The sequence below is a fragment of the Pantherophis guttatus genome, chromosome 4 (assembly GCF_059756535.1).
Source record: "Pantherophis guttatus breed Tessera chromosome 4, ASM5975653v1, whole genome shotgun sequence".
Classification (NCBI taxonomy): Eukaryota; Metazoa; Chordata; class Lepidosauria; order Squamata; family Colubridae; genus Pantherophis; species Pantherophis guttatus.
The window spans coordinates 13,777,077-13,789,533 of record NC_142066.1 but is presented as its reverse complement, the minus strand read 5'-3'; the positions used below and the strand labels follow the sequence as shown (position 1 = coordinate 13,789,533).

The following is a 12,457-nucleotide window of genomic DNA, read 5'->3' as shown; positions in this document are numbered from 1 at the left end:
CATCCCTCTGCTGTGGCTCCCTGTCACTCAAAATATGCGTCACAACCGCCAATGTGCGACACTCACCGGCACGCAATTTATTGAGCTTTTCAACCCCCAGTAGGCCAACCATGGATAAATCCAAGAAAAGAAAAAAGTTTCAGAAGAAAACAGAACGTTTAATTCAGCTACATATGCTAGTTTTGTGGCCGCTCAAGAAATAGTCAGGCATGGGAAAGGTTTTGTGGCTCCCGGTGTTTTTTTTTCTGTGGGAAACGGGTCCAAATGGTTCTTTGAGTGTTTAAGGTTGCAGGCCCCTGGGTTATGTGATCTCCTTTTCCGACCTTCGGGCAAGCAAAGTCAACCGGGAAGCCAGATTCACTTAACAATTGGGTTACTAATTTAAGAACTGTAGTGATTCTCTTAACAAATGTGGTGAGAAAAGTCGTAAAATGAAGCAAAACTCGCTTGACAAATTTCTCACTGAGCAACCTAAATTTTGGGCTCAATTGTGGTCGTACGTTGAGGATTACCTGTAGTCCATTTTGTCTGCTCTTTGAGGGATTTTTTTTTCTTTTCAATTTTTTTGTCATTTTAAATATTTTTTATTTATGTTATTTTTTAAAATTTCTGTTTGTATTTATCCCAAACGTGTTTAAATTCAGTTACTGAGGATTGACCCACTAACTCTGCTGGAAGTTGGTTCCAAGCTTCCATTACTCTTTCTGTGAAGTAATACTTTCTAACATTATTTTTGAACTTTCTCTCCTGTCAGTTTGAAGCTATGCCCTCATATTCCTGATTTCTGCTTAATATTCAAAATATAGGTAGTTCTCGAGGTTCCCCTCGCACATATATGCTAGTCGCTCCCGACTCTAGAGGGCAGTGCTCATCTCTGTTTCAAAGCCAAAGAGCCAGTGCTGTCCGAAGATGTCTCCGTGTTCATGTGGCCGGCATGACTAAATGCCAAAGGCGGACAGAACGCTGTTACCTTCCCACCAAAGGTGGTCCCTATTTTTTCTATTTTCATTTTTTATGTGCTTTCGAACTGCTAGGTTGGCAGAAGCTAGAACAAGTAACAGGAACTCACCCCGTTACGCGGCACTAGGGATTCGAACTGCTGAACTGCCGGCCTTTCGATCGACAAGCTCAGCGTCTTAGCCACTGAGCCACCGCGTCGACTTGCACAGAAGCTCCTGAGCATGCGCAGAAGCATTTTGATGACGTCGGGGTCAGTGGGTGGAGCCTCCCGCCGGTTTTACTACCGGTTCTATAGAACCGGTGCGAACCGGGGGTAACCCACCACTGCAACGGCACCGAAAAAAGTGACTTATGCCCGTTTTTTACACTCATGACCATTTCAACATCCCCCTGGTCACATGATTTACATTCGGAGGCTTGACAACCGACTCATAACGGTTACAGCATCCCGGGGTTATGCAATCCCCTTTTCTGACCTTCTGACAAGCAAAGTCAATGGGGAAGCCGGATTCACTTAACAACCATGTTACTAATTTAAGAACCGCAGCGATTCACTTAACAACTGTGGCGAGAAAAGTCGTAAAACGGGACAAAACTCGCTGAACAAATGTCTCTCTTAACCATATAAATGTTGGGCTCAAAAGTCGTTGTAATTCGAGGACTACCTCTATACAATATAGATAGAAGATGAGAAACACAGGCAGTACATCAGTGGTAGCATTCAAATAATTTAACAACCAGTATGCCCAGGGTCAGGTTGGGTGTCGTGGGAGGTGTGGCCCATCACCGTCCTCCAGCTCCGCCACATATGCGGGACGATCCTCCTGTGATGGCCAACCTGACCCTGGGCAAACCGGTTATTAAATTACCCCCCTGCCCCACTATCAAAGTGGATCCTGGGTGCTGCGCTGCAGTGGAGAAATGTGCAACGGAGTGGCTGGTATGAGGGAAGGAGGAGGAGCTTGGAGAAGAAAGAGGGAAAGTGGCTTCCTCCTTCCCTCGCGCCGGCCGCTCCATTGCCCGTTTCTTTATTGCAGCCAGTTCTGAACGAACAACAAGCCGAGAGCAGCACAGAACCCAGGGTCCACTTTGATAGCGGAGTGTGTGTGTGTGCAATTTAACAACCGGTTCGCCTGAACTGATGCGAACCGGTTGAATCCCACCACTAAGATTGTTTTAAAATTTTCTTTTAAAGAACATGTATCTCAATTGTGGTCGTAACTCCAAGACTACAAGTATAATCATAAATCAGATTGGCTGCATATTCAAAGCAGAGATCCACCAACCCCCGGTTTGTGAACTGGCACTGGGCTGCGGCATGCCAAAATCCGGGCTGCATAAACAAACAAAGCCCCATCCGCGGGACGTGAAACCACACCCACTCCGGCCCACGGAAAAAACTCTCTCTCCACAGAACTGGACCTTGATGACCAAAAGGTTATGAGGGGGCCGCTGTTCCAGTTGGATGACTACAGTAGTCCTCGACTTACGACCACAATGGAAGCCAACATTTCTGTTGCTAAGTGAGACGTTTGTTAAGTGAGTTTCACCCCATTTTACAATCTTTCTTGCTTAAAGGAATCACTGCAGTTCTCCAGTTAGTAACTGAGTTGTTAAGTGAATCCGGCTTCCCCACTGAGTTTGCTTGTCAGAAGGTCAGAACACTGCAACTGTCATAAATATGAACCTGTTGCCAAGCATCCACATTTTAATCACGTGACCATGGGGATGCTGCAATGGTCGTAAGTGCGAAAAACGGTCATTAAGTTGCTTTTTTCAGGGATTTTGTAACTGAACAATCACTGCATGAACTGTTGCAAGTCGAGGACTACCTATTGGGTTTAGCGACCATTCAGAGTTACAATGGCAGTGAAAAAGGGGACTTCTGACTGGTCCTCACACTTAAAACCATCACACCATCCCTGTGGTTACGTGATCAAAATTTAGTCACGTGGCAACTGGCAAGTATTTACGATGGTTGCAATGTCCCTGGGTCATGTAACCTCCATTTGCAACTTTCCAACCAGCCAAGTCATTGGGGGAAGCTAGATTTTTTTTTAAAAAAATCCCTTAACTCAGGGTGTCAAACTCAGGGTGTCTGGATCTGGCCTGTAGGGTGCTTAGATCTGGCCTGCGGGACCGTCCTGGAAACAGCGAAAACCCGGCCCACGGTGCCTCTGCCAGCAAAAACGCAGCTTGGGAGGGCCGTGCATAGCCCTCCCGTTTTCGCTGGCAGAGTGTTGCAGGAAGCCGTCGCAGCTGAAAACTGAGCACGGGACCCTGTTTTCACTGACAGAGCACTCGGGACCCCACACGCGCCCCTGACATGAGTGATGTCGAGCGGGCCACGCCCCCTGGCCCCTTCCGAGGTCAAACACAACCCTGATGCGGCCCTCAATGAGTTTGACACCCCTGCCTTAATAACTTCAGTGATTTGCTTAATAACCATGGCAAACGAAGCTCACAAAATCGGGAACCACTCACTTAGCAACGCTTACCAATGTCAACTGTGTTCCCAATCGTGGTCGTAAGCCGAGGACTACCTACAATTCCCCAAATTTTTAGCCGCGGGGATAAAGCCATGTATCTGGAGAGCACGGGGTTGGGGAAAGTTGGCGTCCATTCTCAAGCAGGACAATCTGTGTGTTCTGGCATGGCCACCGCCTTCTCCTGGCATACGGCAACCCATAAACACCGAGAGGAGGCGCGGATGGAAAATTTCCTCCCGCCAGAGGCCCTTCTGACAAACAATACATCTAACCGATGTAATGCGATGCGGCAGTTAAAAAGATACTCTCCATTGCTTAGATTGTTATCTGGGCTGTGCCCACTTCTGGCCACAGTATGTTCCTTGGGGAGATGGTGAAACTAGAGAAGATTCAGAGATCTCCCTGCGGATCTCGGGAAACCCAGCCTTGTGAAGGTCAGATCTAGTTGGAAATGATATAAGGCAGTAGTGGTACCTTTGCTACCAGTTCGCAAACGGGAGCATGTGCACCACCTCTGGGCATGCGCAGAGTGTCAAAAACAGGGTGTGATGGTGTCCGGGCGGGTGGGCAGAGCCTCCCACAGCCGCCGCTACCAGTTCGCCTGAACTGGAACTGAATGCCACCACTGATATGAGGGCCATCTACAAGGATCTCAAAGGCTGTTCCTCCACTTCAAAATCCCTTTGGTCCCAAAAATGCCAGCAGGAGCAGGGTGTTTAAAGTCACGGAAGAAAGTTCCCACCCTCTCGAATCAACTTCCCTTGGGTCTTTGATTGGCCCCAGACCTTCGTATCTTCCGCCGCGAGCTTAAGACATGGCTGTTTGAACGCCCTAGCCTGGACTGATGGGGTCTACTGTTTTAAATTGGTTTTAAATTGGTTTTAGTCTGTTTTAGTATGTTTTAATGTGTATTTATTGGGATTGTTTCGCTGATGTGAGCCACCCTGAGTCCTTTGGAGAGAGGGCGGCATATAAGTCCAATAAATAATAATAATAATAATAATAATAATAATAATAATAATAATAATAATAATAAATGATAGACCAGTCTGCCACTATACAGGGAGCTTAAAAGCAGGATTATGGATAGTGGAGTGCCTCGGACAAGGTTCCGATGGCCTAGCTCGGGTGTCAAAAATCTGCGGCTCCGGAGCCACTGCGGCTCTTTGGGCCCTCTGCTGTGGCTCCCTGCTGGGTGATCCCACCACTGGCTGGCCCCACCCCCTCCCCTCCCAGTCACTCCTCGCCTGGTCTGAGAAGGTGAGGGGGATAGCGGGGGATGGAGAAGCATCTGGGGCAGAGACAGAGAGATACAGAGAGAGGGGGAGAGAGACATAGAGAGATACAGAGAGAGGGGGGGAGGGAGGGAGAGAGATGTCAAAAGGGTTTTGTGGTTCTCGGTGTTTTTTAACAAAAAAAACTAATGAGCGGCCCTATTGACCACTGGGTAGGCGTGGCTAGGGGGATCATGTGACTGATAGAAGTGAGTGGCGCTGATTTGGCCACGCCCACCCAGGTTTTGTGGCTCTCGGTGTTTTCTGTGGGAAACGGATCCAAATGGCTCTTTGAGTGTTTAAGGTTGCAGACCCCTGGCATAACTGTATTGAAGATAGTTGGCAGATTTTTCTTCTGAGTAACAATTGGACTAGAATCAATGTTTTTCAACCTTGGGAGCTTTAAAGATGTACGGACTTCAACTCCCAGAATTCCCCAGCCAACAAAGCCTAGACAAACGTTTTTCGATAAAATGTAGAATCTCACGTGATAAATCTTTCTCAATGTTGGCTATTCTTAAGATGTGTGGACTTCAATTCCCAGAATTCCCCAGCCACCCGTGAGGGCGAACCTATGGCATCTGTTCCAGAGGTGGCAAGCAGAGCCCTCTCTGCGGGCATCCGCGTCGTTGCCACTTCCGGGGCGCCAGAGCACCGGAAAACAGCCTGAAAACTACCAAAAACCAGGCCATTTTTCAGGCGTTTCTGGGCCATTTTCAGGCTGTTTTTGGGCCATTTTCAGGCTGGTTTTGGCCCCAAAACGGCCCAAAATACGGTCTTAAAAACAGCCCAAAAACAGCCTGGGAAACAGCCTGAAAACAGCCCAAAAAGCGGCTGGAAAACTGCCCAGAAAACTGCCTGAAAATGGCCTGGAAACGACCCGAAAACTGCCTGGAAATGGCCAAAAATGCCCAAAAACAGACATGTGCGTGCCAGCCAGCTGGTCTTTGGATTTCCAGTGTTCTGGCATGCGCACATGCATGCATATGCATGCGTGTTCCAGTTTGGGCACTCGATCCCGAAAAGGTTTGCCATCACTGGCATAGACATACGTTTTTCGATAAAATGGAGAATCTCACATGACAAATCTTTTCCAACTTTGGCTACTCTTAAGATGTGTGGACTTCAACACCCAGAATTCCCCAGCCAGCAGCGCCTAGACACACATTTTTTGATAAAATGGAGAACCTCACATGACAAATCTTTCTCAACTTTGGCTACTCTTAAGATATGTGGACTTCAACTCCCAGAATTTCCCAGCTAGCAAAGCCTAGACACGCGTTTTTCAATAAAATCTAGAACCTCACATGACAAATCTTTTTCAACTTTGGCTACTCTTAAGATGTGTGGACTTCAACTCCCAGAATTCCCCAGCCAGCAGCGCCTAGACACATGTTTTTCGATAAAATGGAGAACCTCACATGACAAATCTTTCTCAACTTTGGCTACTCTTAAGATGTGTGGACTTCAACTCCCAGAATTCCCCAGCCAGCAGCGCCTAGACACATGTTTTTCCATAAAATCTAGAACCTCACATGACAAATCTTTCTCAACTTTGGCTACTCTTAAGATGTGTGGACTTCAACACCCAGAATTCCCCAGCTAGCAGCGCCTAGACACTCGTTTTTGCATAAAATCTAGAACCTCACATGACAAATGTTTCTCAACATTGGCTACTCTTAAAATGTGTGGACTTCAACACCCAGAATTCCCCAGCTAGCAGCGCCTAGACACACGTTTTTCCATAAAATCTAGAACCTCACATGACAAATCTTTTTCAACTTTGGCTACTCTTAAGATGTGTGGACTTCAACTCCCAGAATTCCCCAGCCACAGAGCCTAGACACGCGTTTTTTTGATAAAATCTAGAACCTCACATGACAAATCTTTCTCAACTTTGGCTACTCTTAAGATGTGTGAACTTCATCTTCCAGAATTCCCCAGCCAGCAGAGCCTAGACACACGTTTTTCAATAAAATCTAGAATCTCACATGACAAATCTTTCTCAACTTTGGCTAGTCTTAAGATGTGTGGACTTCAACACCCAGAATTCCCCAGCCAGCAGCGCCTAGACACACGTTTTTCGATAAAATCTAGAACCTCACATGACAAATCTTTCTCAACTTTGGCTACTCTTTCTTTTTTTAAAATTTTTTGAAAAACCTTTAACACTTAAAATCCAAAAATACAAGTTAAAATACCTCTATAGCAAAAATACATCCGTAATAATTATACAATTCAACATCTTTCCGACAGTACTTAATTCTTAACTTTCTTCATCTATTCCCACATATTCCTACTTAATCGACATATTTAATCACATTTTATATCTTATTTTGTTCTTATTTTATCTTATCTCCGCAGCCAGCAAAGCCTAGACACACATTTTTTTAATAAAATCTAGAACCTCACATGACAAATCTTTCTCAACTTTGCTTACTCTGAAGATGTGTGGACTTCAATTCCCAGAATTCCCCAGCCAGCAAAGCCCAGACACACATTTTTCGATAAATTAACAGTAACAGAGTTGGAAGGGACCTCGGAGGACATCTAGTCCAACCCCATGCTCACGCAGGAGACCTATACTAGGGATTCGAACCGCCGAACTGCCGACCTTTCTGATCGACGAGCTCAGCGTCTTAGCCACTGAGCCGCCTAGAATCTCACACGACAGTCTTCCTCAACCTTGGCTACTCTGAAGAGGTGAGGACTTCAACTCCCAGAATCCCCCAGCCAGTCATGACTGTCTGGGGAATTCTGGGAATCGAAGTTCACACGTCTTAAAGAGGCCAAGGTTGGATTGCAGATGACTCCCCATTCTCATGCAAGAAGCCAATCTGGTTTCCCAGCTTCCTCAAACGGATGGGCGTCCTCCAGTTATAACCAGCACCCGCTCCCAGGATCCCCCAGCAGCCCACTCGCCCAGAGGGAGGCTGGGGATTTTGGGAAATGTAATCTAACACATCGGTTGAGGAAAAGCCTGCTCTGGCCTTTAAGAGCTTCCCTTCCAGCCATTTGGGTCCATCTTCAAGGACCCCCATCTTCAATTGGGAGGCCTTGAGCCAGGCTTTGGGGGGTGGGGGGGAGGTGGAGGGAGAAAGAAAGAAAGAAAGAAAGAAAGAGAGAGAGAGAGAGAGGGAGGGAGGGAGGGAGGGAGAGAGAGGAAATGCCAGCACCGCAAAATGGTGGTTCTGCCTTTACTAACATTCAAAGTCTGGATAGCCAGGATATCCAGGAGCCTGGATAGCTCAGCAGACTAACGCATTGTAATTTAACCCCAGCTGTCTGCAATTACTGTAAGTTCGAATCTCGCCAGGCTCAAGGCTGACTCAGCCTTCCATCCTTTCTAAGGTAGATAAATTGAGGACCCAGTTTGTGGGGGGGCAATAAAGCTGACTTTGTAAAAAAAATATACAAAAGGATGAAGGCTATTGCTTAACGCAGTGGTTCTCAACCTTCCTAATGCCGTAACCCCTTAATACAGTTCCTCATGTTGTGGTGCCCCCCCCAACCATAAAATTATTCCTAAAACTATTGAAAATATGTGTTTTCCGATGGTCTTAGGCGACCCCTGTGAAAGGGTCATTCGACCCCCAAAAGGGGTCCTGACCCACAGGTTGAGAACCACTGGCTTAACGCATTGTAAGCCGCCCTGAGTCTCTTATAGTAAGCCAAGGCCGGATTTTCCTATAGGCTAACTAGGCTTCAGCCTAGGGCCTCAAGATCAAGAGGGGCCTACATTCAAATTGTTAGCAAAATTAAAATTACACTTTCACTATAGGTGAAAGGGCCTCATAAGTGGAATAGCCTAGGGCCTCTTTTCATCTAAATCCGGCCCTGTAGTAAGCCCTTATAAGGGCGGCATATAAATCATTAAAAAAAAAAATGGGGCCAACCAGAGTCAAGTTTCTAGCCCTCATGGTGGATCTTTCCAAAAAAAAAAAAAAAAGCAGGGAAAAAAGAAGGGCAAAGGATGTAAGGAGGAGCCTCCAACATTGCTCCTTGGCAATGTTAGGATCTCCTCTCTAGATCCTCTCTAGATCTAGGAGGATCCTCCTCCTCCTCCTCCTCCTCCTCTACCCCCACCCCCCCAATGGTTGTTTGCGGGTTTCTAAACCCGGCTGAGCACAAACCACGAATCTCCACCCTGCTGCTGGGGCGCATCCTTGCAAACAGGAGGGCAGGCGTGGGGTGTGTGTGTGTGTGTGGATGGATGGTGGGTGGGAAATTGGGGGGGGGGTGGATGGATGGTGGGTGGGTGGGAAATTGGGGGGGGTGGATGGATGGTGGGTGGGAAATTGGGGGGGGGGTGTCTCAGATCCGTCCACCATATTGGTGTATCTTCCCCACCCTCCCCACCTTCTTCCACCCACCCGAGAGGGGTGGTTGAGAGACGGATCGCGTGCTTTTGGGGAGGGGGAGAAGGAAAGACAATGGAAAGGACCCCCGGGAGAGAAGAACCAACCGGCCGCGACTGGAAGGGAAGATTGGAGGGGGGGGGAGAGAGAGAAAGAAAGGGTCAAAGAGGGGGGGGATTTGCCGGGGGACCCCCCCATCTATCCATCCCTCCCTCCCCCCCCCGCAGCCCCCTCCTCCCCACCTGCGGGCTCTGCCATGCTAGCATCAGCCGCTGCGCCCAAGCCCTCCGCCGGCTCCCCGCGTCCTCGGGGGCTGCTCATCTCGGCCGCTCCCGGAGGAAGAAGAGGAGGAGGAGGAGGAGGAGGAGGCAGCGGCGAGAGAGATCGGCGGGCTCCCCCCACGGCTCTGCTGCAGCAGGGACCTCTGGTGTCTGGAGGGCGGCTGTCGCTGGCGCCGCCGCCGCCGCCGCCGCCACCAGGAGCCGGCGCGGGGCGCCCCCGTGCGCCACGGCGCCGGAGCGCACCTGGAGGAAGAGGAGGGAGGAGGAGGAGGAGGAGGGAGGGAGGGAGGGATGGATAACAGGAGGAGGAGGAGGAGGAGGCTGAAGGATGGTGAGGAGCAGGGAGGAGGGACTGATGAGTGATGGATAGAAGGAGGAGGAAGAAGAAGAAGAGGAAGGAGGCCAAGGGATGGTGAGGAGGAGGAGAGAGGAGGAGGGAGGCTGCAATGGATAACAGGAGGAGGAGGAGGAGGAGGGGGAGGAAGAAGAACGGGAGGCTGAAGGATGGCGAGGAGCAGGGAGGAGGGAATGATGAGTGATGGATAGGAGGAGGAGGAGGAGGAAGAAGAAGAGGAGGAGGCCAAGGGATGGTGAGGAGGAGGAGGGAGGAGGAGGGAGGCTGCAATGGATAGCAGGAGGAGGAGGAGGAGGAGGAGGAGGAGGAGGAGGAGGAGGAGGAGGAAGAAGAACGGGAGGCTGAAGGATGGCGAGGAGCAGGGAGGAGGGAATGATGAGTGATGGATAGGAGGAGGAGAAGGAGGAAGAAGAAGAGGAGGAGGAGGCCAAGGGATGGTGAGATGGAGGAGAGAGGAGGAGGGAGGGTGCAATGGATAACAGGAGGAGGAGGAGGAGGCTGAAGGATGGCGAGGAGCAGGAAGGAAGGAGGGAGCGATAGATAGCAGGAGGAGAAGGCTGAAGGAGGGTGAAGGGGAGGAGGGAGGGTGGGATGGATAGGAGGAGGAGGAAGAAGAAGAAGAAGAGGACGCCAAAGGATGGTGAGGAGGAGGAGAGAGGAGGAGGGAGGGTGCAATGGATAGCAGGAGGAGAAGGAGGGAGGAGGAGGAAGGAGGAGGAAGATGAAGAGGAGGCCAAAGGATGGTGAGGAGGAGGAGAGAGGAGGAGGGAGGGTGCAATGGATAGCAGGAGGAGAAGGAGGGAGGAGGAGGAGGAAGGAGGAGGAAGACGAAGAGGAGGCCAAAGGATGGTGAGGAGGAGAGAGGAGGAGGGAGGGTGCAATGGATAACTTGAGGAGGAGGAGGAGGAGGCTGAAGGATGGTAAGAAGGAGGAGGGAGTGATGGAGGGTGTGATGGATAGCCGGAGGAGGAGGAGGCTGAAGGATGGCGAGGAGCAGGGAGGAGGGAATGATGAGTGATGGAGAGGAGGAGGAGGAGGAGGAAGAAGAAGAGGAGGAGGAGGCCAAGGGATGGTGAGATGGAGGAGAGAGGAGGAGGGAGGGTGCAATGGATAACAGGAGGAGGAGGAGGAGGCTGAAGGATGGCGAGGAGCAGGAAGGAAGGAGGGAGCGATAGATAGCAGGAGGAGAAGGCTGAAGGAGGGTGAAGGGGAGGAGGGAGGGTGGGATGGATAGGAGGAGGAGGAAGAAGAAGAAGAAGAGGACGCCAAAGGATGGTGAGGAGGAGGAGAGAGGAGGAGGGAGGGTGCAATGGATAGCAGGAGGAGAAGGAGGGAGGAGGAGGAAGGAGGAGGAAGATGAAGAGGAGGCCAAAGGATGGTGAGGAGGAGGAGAGAGGAGGAGGGAGGGTGCAATGGATAGCAGGAGGAGAAGGAGGGAGGAGGAGGAGGAAGGAGGAGGAAGACGAAGAGGAGGCCAAAGGATGGTGAGGAGGAGAGAGGAGGAGGGAGGGTGCAATGGATAACTTGAGGAGGAGGAGGAGGAGGCTGAAGGATGGTAAGAAGGAGGAGGGAGTGATGGAGGGTGTGATGGATAGCCGGAGGAGGAGGAGGCCGAAGGATGATGAAGAGGAGGGAGGGAACGATGGAGAGGAGGAAGAAGAGGAGGCTGAAGGATGGTGAGGAGGAGGAGGGAAGGAGCCATGGATAGCAGGAGGAGGAGGAGGAGGAAGGATGGTGAGGAGGAGGAGGGAGGCTGGAGGGATTGATGGATAGCAGGAGGAGGAGAAAGAGGAAGAAGAGAAAGGAGGAGGAGGAGGCTGGAGGAAGAAGAGGAAGAGGAAGAAGAGTAGGAGTAGAAAGAGGATGCAGGGAGCGATGGACAGGAGGAGGAGCAGGCAGAGGAAGAAGAGAAAGAGGTGGCTGTGGGAGGAAGAGGAGGAGGAAGGGAGCAATGGATAGCAGAAGGAGGAGGAAAAAGAGGAAGAGGTTGGAGGGAATTATGGCGAGTAGGAGGAGAAAGAGGAGGGAGGGAGTGATGGACAGGAGGAAGAAGCTGGAGGGAGCAATGGCAAAGAGGATGAAGAGGAGGATGGAGGGAGGGAGTGATGGACAGGAGGAGGCGGAAGTGGAGAAGTAAGAGGAAGGAGAAAGAGGAAGAGGGAGGGAATGATGGCAAGGAGGAGGAAGATAGCGAAGAAAGAGGAAGAACAGGAGGAGGGGGAAGAGGAGAGAGAGGGAACCCGGCTAGTGCAAGAAAAGAAGAAGGAGCAAGAATCTGTTTGGAGGCTGGTTCTGCCTTCCCAGGTCTGCGCTGCACAAATCCAGTTGACCGCTAGAAGGCGGCCACCATCCGTGCCATCTATAGGGCCAGACATCCCTCTTTCACGCTGTGCAACTTAACCACGAGCTACAATGTCCCAAAAAAGAAGCCAACTGGCATTTTCGGAGTATTATTTTTTTTTCCCCAAGACCATCCACTTCTCACCCAAGAAGCTTCTTCAGTTCTTACTCGACTGGTAGAGAACGGAAAGATTTATCCTCTTTGCAATCAGCCCGTCGTTAACACTGTAGAAATCCTTCCGTTCTCTACCTGTCACCTAGAACTGAAGAAGCCTCCGGGATGAGAAGTGAAACCTCTTCAGGAAAAAATCAAGGAAGTCCAGTTGCCTTTCTTTTTTTTAAAAAAGCACATTTGGGATAACTGTGACTTGGATGACTGAGAAATTCCATAGACGCAAGC

At 50.0% G+C, this 12,457-nt stretch overlaps 1 protein-coding gene across 2 annotated transcripts in view; it reads right to left on the bottom strand.

The window, feature by feature from the left end:
* Positions 1 to 12,457, bottom strand: part of SALL2 (spalt like transcription factor 2) — a 35,930-nt gene that overhangs the window by 8,694 nt on the left and 14,779 nt on the right. The window contains exon 1 of one of the 2 annotated variants that reach the window (XM_087891750.1): positions 9,324 to 9,671. The exons of the other annotated variant lie outside the window; for it this stretch is intronic. Within the exon in view, the coding sequence (XP_087747876.1) occupies positions 9,324 to 9,402 (79 nt within the window). The 5' untranslated portion in view covers positions 9,403 to 9,671. Of the gene's footprint in view, positions 1 to 9,323; positions 9,672 to 12,457 lie in introns of those variants that run through there. 2 annotated transcript variants of the gene reach the window in all.